The following is an 8,845-nucleotide window of genomic DNA, read 5'->3' as shown; positions in this document are numbered from 1 at the left end:
ATGACGTATGTCAGGATGGCCGAGCGGTCTAAGGCGCCAGACTCAAGGTTCAGTCCTTCCTGTGAAGCGGGATTTCTGGTCTCCGAATGGAGGCGTGGGTTCGAATCCCACTTCTGACAATACTTTTCTATGTCATTAAAAAAATAATAGGATGTTTTTCTCAATAAATGTCTATAGATTGTTTTACCCTATATCCAGACTTTAAATCTTAAACATATATAAAACTGAAAATTATTAATTAAATTAATATTAGCCTTAATAATATAAATTAGTACATTTTAAAAACGGACAACGACTTAAATAAACATAAACAATTTCAATATTTACACATTAAATACATTTTGTGAAAAGAACATATCAATATATATCAGTCTTTCAAAAAATGATGACTGCCCCACAGTTGAGCTGTAATTTTGCCAATCAATTTGCACCAAGTAAAGCTTTATAAAAAAAGTTAGTGTGCTTGTTTGCCAAGGACACAACAGTGTCGTCAAATCAGCATTCGCAAGTCTGCCATTTTATTTAGAAATGTAAAAAATATATATTTTCACCCCAGAATGCATTTAAATAGAATACCCAATTGTAGATTGTGATAAATTATCAAGGAGTATTGTGTGAGAACATTTTGTATCTTTTCAGGGAAGGATAAATAAATGTGCACAGATTCATTTTAAAGCCTAAATGTCAGCTGTGTGTTTTTACATGCAAGTGATCACATTTTCTGACACATGAATTAATCCCTGTGTAACCATAAAAAAAATATGAACATATCAGAAGTGGTCTCTGTGTAATGCTTGTTAATGGAAATACATCAACACAGATATATATAAAAAAAAGCCATTCATGTGTTATTTACACAATTATATATGTCAGTAGTCTTTCAAGTAGGCATTTTGAACAGTTCAGGAACTCTGAAGACTTGAACATTTTTGCATGCAGCTTTAAAATGCAACAAGGGACATGTAGATTTCATAAACTGATCTCTTCCTGGAGTTTCTTTCGTTTCTGGAGTCTGGCACATTTGGGACACGATTCATCACGGAAACATGAGATGTGGAAACAGGCTCTGCAATCTAAAAAAAAAAAAAAAAACAAGACACAAGGCAACTGTCATTTCATGAAATACAGGAATGGCCTTACTTGTATTATTAAGTTCTCTTCTTACACTGACAGCTAAAGCATATTAACCCAAGTTGGACAGAAACATTGTTTCGAGTTATTTTGAAAACAGAGTGTTTGAAATGCTTTTAGTATGTTGATGTCTGACCTGGGCATCGTGTGCAGCTGTCTCTCTGAAAAGGGAAAAGCACTTCTTCCCCATGACAGAACTCACAGATAAAACCTTTGGCCTGACACAGCTAAAGATTGTAAGAGAGATGGTGATTGTTGAGATTTATACAAAGATAGTACATAAGTGCGTAATGATCTACATTGTTTATTGTAAAACTTTACTTTTTTTCTGTATACTGTTCCACAGATACATTGTTTATATATAAACAATGTTAGACCACAACTGTGATCATACAATAATCATGCATGAACACATTTACATGAATTGACTTTGTAGGCGTCTAAATAATAGCTGGACAAACCTCACAAAGGTCTGTGTGAGCAACTGCAGACAGCAGCAAGGCTTTTGCAATGGTACAGAGCTGACCCTTTTTCACCCTGATGAGGTCATCCATGGAAAAGAGGTGCAGTTCCTGCATCAGGTGAGCAGGAAGTTGTTCAAACACGTCAAGGACTCTGGTTAGAGAAACAGATGTCAACAAAGAAAAACCTACGCACCACCACATATACCTAGCTTTCTTAAAGAAACATCATTATCCTGATTGTTTATGGTACTGCCAAGAATGTCCATTATGAATTCTCTGTACCGAAACTGGTCAGAAACAAGAGGGATAAATCACCCAGCTGATAGTCTGCATGTACTCAGAAGCTTTTTGATGGATATTAGTTGCTCCTGAAGTTCCTAAAGTAAATGAGAGAACATAATTAATAGTATCATGAGATAACAGTCCAAAAGACATACAGATACTGTACTATACAAAAACAGGGCAGAATGAAACACTCACTCTGAAACGCTGTAGCTCTCTGGCCTGGCTGTACAGGTTTTTGGCCACACTTGTAAGTTTGAAAATCGGTTGGTGCCATATAGAGTCCAGTAACTGTCTGGAAAAGTGGCAGACCGGATACCGTGCAAAATCCCAGTTATTCAGAACCCGACCTGGAATCACTGATTCCAAACCACCGTGGCAGACATCACAAAAGTATCTTCCCAGGTAGTCACAATACTGCAATTTCTTCATATACCCTGGGAGAGAGGAATATTCAAGGTTTAATGTCACAGGAGGACTAAGAGTTTTGGATCACGTGAATCATATTAAGAGCAGATGCATTACTCACTGGGCTCGACTTCAGTACCACAACCTGCACACAGGAAGTACTGGGAAGTGATGACATCACTGCGTCTGAAAACATATTTATATGAACAAATAAAGCCACATGTTTGCGATTTCAAAACACTGCCATTCAAAATGACACAACATGAGCTAATTGGCCAATACATGTGCCACCTGGCCAAACACCTCAATGGTTAATTGTTAACACTTCAATCAGGATGTAAGCACTATGAAAATACCACTTTTTTTTCCTGACATTATTTTGCTTGCCTCTTTTTTTCTATTTATTTTTTCTGCAATTTTCTTTTTTTTTTTGGTGAGTATATTTTGTTCAGTCCAATGTACATATATCTGCTGTGCATATGTTGCACTGACTTATTTGGTGAAAAATAAAAAAATAGGTAAATGTTTCAACGCAAATATTTCTGTGCATGTGAACAATCTGAAGAATTTTCTACAATTTTAACTATTTTAGTATTATGGCAAAGCATACTTACTAAGGTGAGAGTGCTTATCATTATGCCCAACATGTGTGGTTTGACAAAAATCTGGTGAATGAAGTGGGTCCCATTTAGTGCAAAAGTTTGATTTTGATAATGCTATATGTAGGTTTGGTTGCAGTGCTTCATTTTGCAGGATATATGAGGTATTTTGCAGTTTGGGTGTGTGGTTTTATGATTGTGTTAAGTATTTTGATAAAACCAGTATAGTTTGCAAAATTGTGTGTAGGCAATTGGAAAAATATATATTTTACAGTATTATTTCTGTAATAAGTACACTTTTAAAGTAAAACTTATGAAGAGAGTCAAGCTTGCATGAATGTATAAACTCTGTTAATGTGTATATGGTGGTCTTGCTGACCTGTGTGTTGGCTGGACACAGAAGATTATTTGAAATCTGGGTGGAGCCCATGTTAAAGTTCCTCTCATTCTGGTCTTCTGCATGATCTCTTCAGTTAGACTGATCCTGTCCTTGGCCAAATTGACCTGCAGAAACAAACAGTTAGAATTGATCAATTAATTCTGGTGGAAAATATATGTTGTTAAAACAGTTATGTGTGTGTATGTGGCAGAGAAGGGTGTGTGTGTGTGTGTGTGTGTGTGTGTGTGTGTGTGTGTGTGTGTGTGTGTGTGTGTGTGTGTGTGTGTGTGTGTGTGTGTGTGTGTGTGTGTGTGTGTGTGTGTGTGTGTGTGTGTGTGTGTGTGTGTGTGTGTGTGTGTGGCTGCACCTGCGTGTTCTCAGTGCATAAATGTGTGTGTTGCTTATGCATAACCGTTCTCACTTCCTGCAGAGCAGAGTTGAGGTTGACAGGGTTTTGCAGTAGCTCAGAGGGGAACCACTGCTTCCTGAACTCTGACACCAAATGGTGGGCTAAATCTTCAGCAGACCACTGCATACTATCACTCTGGAGACAACTGGGAATAAAACAATTCTGTCTGGAACTTGTGCATAAAAAATGTGAACATGATTCCATGAACTTGTGCATGTAGAATTCAGTGCACCTCTCAAATGAAGCCAGGGAGTATCTGTTTGAAGACAGTTGGGAGGCGCTGTCATCTGACAGAGAAACACATAGACAAGATTTTTCTTTAAATTTGCTTCGGATTATGACTTGTTGTTCTTTTAAAACTATTAAACAATCAGCATGGTGGGGTGATATGCTTTTGCATTATGCATAGAAACAATTTATTTGTAAGCGGCTAGTGGTTTACAATAGGTTTAATACCTCAACATTATACAATTAAATAACACAAAACAATGTTTGCACAGCATTTATTAATCTTGATTAATGTTAATTTTCTTCTTATACTAATTTATTTTTTAACTGCGTTTTGCAGTAATGATTGGCTGATTGTACATTATCCTGCTTATTATAATGACATGAAATATTTATTTGAGCTTAAATTATTTAATAATTTTACCATTGTATTATCGTAAAACTTCCACTAAGAAAAATAGTACAATGTATTAAATAATCAGCCAAACAGGGCAACAGCATACAGTAAATACTATATAGTTTTATGGTAAAAGACTGAAATGGAGTCTTCTGAGATGATTTCCACTATACAGTCAATAACTGAGACACAAGACCAGTTGTGTTGTGAAACAAGTGAGAGTATTACGAGAGACTATAGCACCAGTTAACATTATGTAACTATAAAACAGTATATTTTTAAGTCACTAAATTAATAAATGCTGTGAAAATATTATTCATTGTTAGCTAAATGACACCCAATGCATTCATTAATGTTAACGTTTGAACATTATAAAATGTCACTTATAATTGTGGTTAAGTAAATACTTATTTCAGCCAAGCAGAATACAGTACTGATGACCAGCTGTTTTAAAGAGACCATGTCAGCATTATCTGACCTTTGTCAGGGCCACATCACATGCGGATGACACATCAGGATTTTATTGCAACACAATCCGATCTTACCCTCAAACCCGCTGTCAAAGGAAGAGATTGAGTCTGTTTTTGAAGTATTGTGTGTTTCAAATATGTCTTGATGTGGATGTGTGTTTTTTAACTGCTGCAGACACGCAACCCATTTCACAGCCTCCAGAACTTCAAGCACCATGTCCACAACTACAAAATGAGCATTTTCCTGCAGACAAACAACAATAAAATACATACTTTATGCTATAGGCTCTGAAGATGCAAATGCTCAGGAAGTTTTTGAATGACTTCACATATTAAGTTACCAATAAAACATTTTTATTATTAAGTAATAATAAGTAAATGAACAGTATATTCTTCCAAATGGCTTGCAAAAATTATGCACTATTGATGACCTATTGTAGTAGCCTATGCTATGCTTAGGCCTAGCCCGCTATTGCTGACGAACTCTGCTCTATTAGCATAGACTCCGCCCTCAGTGAGCTGTACACAGTCCGCCATGTTTATCTCCTCGCCAGAGCATTTAATGGCATTTAACAGCAGCATTCAAGTAATGTATGTAAGTTACTAAGTTAATTCAATCAAGAACAGTGAGTAATTTTCTGTTTTTCTTTTGTTGTTTGATTCATATTAACAGCAGCAGTAGGTAGGCTACAGACAGCATATTATGCTGCTGTCACTATAATACAGTTATATTATACACGTGATGTCTTCACTTGCTGCTACGTTCACAGACATAACTGACTGTGTTTATGTGCACTTTGTGTGTTTTTGACATAACCTTGTGTGTATTTGACATTTTAAGCGCAATAAGACGTGAAAGAGAACTTAGTTTACTTTAACAGCTTTCTGTGCGCGTGCTTCGGGTACGCTCAGAAAAAAAACAATTATAGTTTAAACTGATATTTTAAAACGCAGGAAGATCAACTTTCATGATGATAAAGAACTGAAATGTCAGTGACCGCGATAGAGATGATAATAATCAAAACCAAACATATGTTTTAGTTTTTGGCAGAGTCTCGAAGGCATGAGCGGTACAGGCTCCGCCCTCTTCTGGAAAGCAGGTTTGGGGAGCAGCATTTAAAGATACATGCACAAAAACAGTATATTTTTCCTTCCATTTAAAAACACCATGGTGTCATAAATGATTTGTGGGGTATTTTGAGATGAAACTTCACAGACATATAGAGACTTATATTAGCTGCATCTTGTAAAAAGGGGCACGGTCCCAAATTAAACTCAATGAATCATTTTTTACAGCATACCTGGTCCAAACTGTAGATGTCTTCAGTGGCGTGTACATCAACACATGATCCACATTTCATAGCTTGGTCTGTGCTCCTCTGCCTAGATGCTGGTGGGATGTCAGAGCAGGCTCTTCTTTTAGTCTTTGACTGGAAACCCTCATGTAACCGTCCAGACACTAAAGACTGGCTGTGAAGCGGAGTTTCCTGACAGACACGTGAAATTCCTCGGCCATGATTACCTGTGAGGAACTGTGTCTGTCCTGAAGTGTCCTTGGGTGAATCATTGTGATCAAGGTCTCTCTCTTTCTCTGAGCGACTGAATCTATGTGCACTTGAATCGTTGGATTTCGTCTTTGGAGAGATGGATAGTTCCCATATTGGAGGTGTTAAAGACCGACCAGACGTTTTTTCTGTCTCTGTGTTATGTCTCTTGCGGGATATGACAGGGCTGCTCCGAGGTAGATGGTACTGTTCCCCAGGGTCGAGCAGGTCTGAATCACATTCATCGCACTTCTTCAGTCCACTTTCATCGATATCATCATCATCATCATCATCATCATCAGTGATGTCAGAGGGATTCTCATTTAAATCAGAATTCACTAACCAGTTAACAAAGTGCAGCTCTCTGACGGTACTTCTACTGTTGCTACCAGCATTTGCCTGGAGGAAGAGAGAGGACATGACACTATCAGGGATACAGGAAAAATATTTTTGATTAAATGGCCTAGTTTTCTTTTTTTTTAACATTCTGTCTAAGTACTGTGCTAAGAGAAATTACGACTCACTTAAACAAAAAAATGTTATCATCATTTACACACCCTCATGTTGTTCCCAACCTATTAGGGATATTAGGGATATTCTGAAAAATATTTTAACTATTTTTGTCCATAGAAGTGAAAGTCAATGTTGTCTGAAACAGCACTGGACCCCATTGACTTTCATTGTATGGACAGAAATACATAAATATATATTAAATATCTTCTCGTTTTCCTCAGAAGAAAGAAAGTCATACAGGTTTGGAATGACATGAATGTCAGTAAATTACAGTTATTTAAAATTTTGGCTATCAAAACACCAGTTTTTCTGTAAGCTGTATTGGAGCAAACATTTTTCTCAATGATTCTGACGACAGCTTAGAGTAAACAGTCCTATGTGATCTAGCAAAGAGATAAAAACCAGTAAAACTCACCATATTTTGTTCGTGAAAATAGGAGAAAAGTTGTTGCTTGCGTTTATGATATGATCTGATTAGTCTCAAGCAGTTTCACTTCCTCTGTCTGTAAATACATTATAAGCCATGTACTATTTCCTTAGAGAAGCAGATCAGCTTGATTAGATGACTAATCTAAAGGGGGAACTTATAATATGATTCTTTAAATGTGCTTAATATGTTTTGTGTCTAATATTTAGCTGGTTTAAAAAAAATTTGGTTACACTTTATTTTACAGTGTAATTATACATTTATTGACTGAGTAATATAAATGAAGTACTTCAGGGTTAGGGGTTAGGATTAGGTTTGGTTTAGGGTTAGTTGCATGTGTAATTATGCATAATTAGGGCCCAAGCCCTGAAAGGGCGCAGAGCCCTATTGTTCTTCTAAGGATTTTTTGTTATTAGGGCCCAAGCCCTGAAAGGGCGAAGGCCCTATTGTTTTTCTTCGGATTATTATTCTTCTTTATTAGGGCCCAAGCCTTGAAAAGGCGAAGGCCCTATTGTTTTCCTTCGGATTATTAGGGCCCAAGCCTTGAAAAGGCGAAGGCCCTATTGTTTTCCTTCGGATTATTATTATTATTATTATTATTATTATTCTTACGATTATTCGGGCACTTTTGGGTCTCTTAACGTACTCAAAAACTCTTGAAACTTTGCACACGGGTCAGAACCCGCGGCCATTAGGGCCGGGCTGAAGTTGGGACCCGGGCGTGGCAGGTGGGCTCGACAGCGCCCCCTGGAACGGGGTCCGAAAACTTGGTCCATAAATCAAACACGCTTGCATGTAATAATATGAAAATCGATATACTTATAGATCTCATCGGTTCATATATCCTTCGTGCTTTTACTTTTTACGCCAGCCCAACAGGAAGTCGGCTATTTAGGCTAGTTTAAAAACGCATGTTCTGGCATTTGAAATACTCCTCCTAGAGAATTAATCCAAACACCACGAAACTCGGTCAGCATGAAGTCAAGACATTGAGGATGATAATTGAGTTCAAGTCCCGGGTCATGTTTTTTTTTGTTTTTTGTTTTTTTCATACTTTTGGGATTTTGACGACAGGTCCCGGGTCATCGTTTTTTTTTTTTTTTCATACTTTCCTATCATTGTTAAAAGGCAAAAGATATTCTTTAAACTGATGGCAGTTAAGCTCCATCCACAAAGAAATTGAGTTCAAGTCCCGGGTCATGTTTTTTTTTGTTTTTTTGTTTTTTTCATACTTTTGGGATTTTGACGACAGGTCCCGGGGTCATCGTTTTTTGTTTTTTTTTCATACTTTCCTATCATGGTTAAAAGGCAAAAGATATTCTTTAAACTGATGGCAGTTAAGCTCCACCCACAAAGAAATTGAGTTCAAGTCCCGGGTAATGTTTTTTTTTGTTTGTTTTTTTTCATACTTTTGGGATTTTGACGACAGGTCCCGGGTCATCGTTTTTTTTTTTTTTTTTTTTTTTTCCATACTTTCCTATCATTGTTAAAAGGCAAAATATATTCTTTAAACTGATGGCAGTTAAGCTCCATCCACAAAAAAATTGAGTTCAAGTCCTGGGTCATGTTTTTTTTTTTGTTTGGTTTTTTTCAT

At 36.8% G+C, this 8,845-nt stretch overlaps 1 protein-coding gene across 4 annotated transcripts; it reads right to left on the bottom strand.

Moving 5' to 3' along the window:
• Positions 1-482: 482 nt before the first annotated feature.
• On the bottom strand, positions 483-7,304 carry rubcnl (rubicon like autophagy enhancer). Of its 4 annotated transcripts, none has more exons than XM_079619241.1 (12): positions 7,240-7,304; positions 6,069-6,710; positions 4,843-5,011; positions 3,905-3,959; positions 3,685-3,817; positions 3,264-3,388; positions 2,407-2,471; positions 2,076-2,314; positions 1,911-1,972; positions 1,593-1,746; positions 1,268-1,358; positions 483-1,073 (listed from the first exon to the last, which is right to left on the bottom strand). In XM_079619241.1, exons 1-12 carry the CDS (start codon positions 7,240-7,242, stop codon positions 970-972), a joined length of 1,842 nt encoding a protein of 613 aa, XP_079475367.1. In that variant the 5' UTR covers positions 7,243-7,304; the 3' UTR covers positions 483-969. The 4 variants fall into 4 exon arrangements, with proteins under 4 accessions (XP_079475367.1, XP_079475366.1, XP_079475369.1 ...); XM_079619240.1 differs by having other exon boundaries at positions 3,631-3,817; positions 7,240-7,303; XM_079619243.1 differs by lacking the exons at positions 483-1,073; positions 1,268-1,358 and having other exon boundaries at positions 1,647-1,746; positions 1,878-1,972; positions 3,631-3,817; positions 7,240-7,303.
• Positions 7,305-8,845: the final 1,541 nt, after the last annotated feature.

The sequence above is a fragment of the Phoxinus phoxinus genome (assembly GCF_949152265.1).
Source record: "Phoxinus phoxinus genome assembly, chromosome: 7".
In the NCBI taxonomy this organism is placed as follows: Eukaryota; Metazoa; Chordata; class Actinopteri; order Cypriniformes; family Leuciscidae; genus Phoxinus; species Phoxinus phoxinus.
The sequence above is the reverse complement of the archived record's forward strand: the minus strand, read 5'-3'. Positions and strand labels throughout refer to the sequence as shown.

Excerpts from the sequence above, each read along its gene's own strand:
- rubcnl (XM_079619240.1), bottom strand. Across the intron at positions 3,389-3,630 it reads TATGCACTGAGAACACGCAG|GTCAATTTGGCCAAGGACAG; the intron begins GTGCAGCCACAC and ends TTGTTTCTGCAG. Across the intron at positions 1,973-2,075 it reads GAGAGCTACAGCGTTTCAGA|GAACTTCAGGAGCAACTAAT; the intron begins GTGAGTGTTTCA and ends CATTTACTTTAG.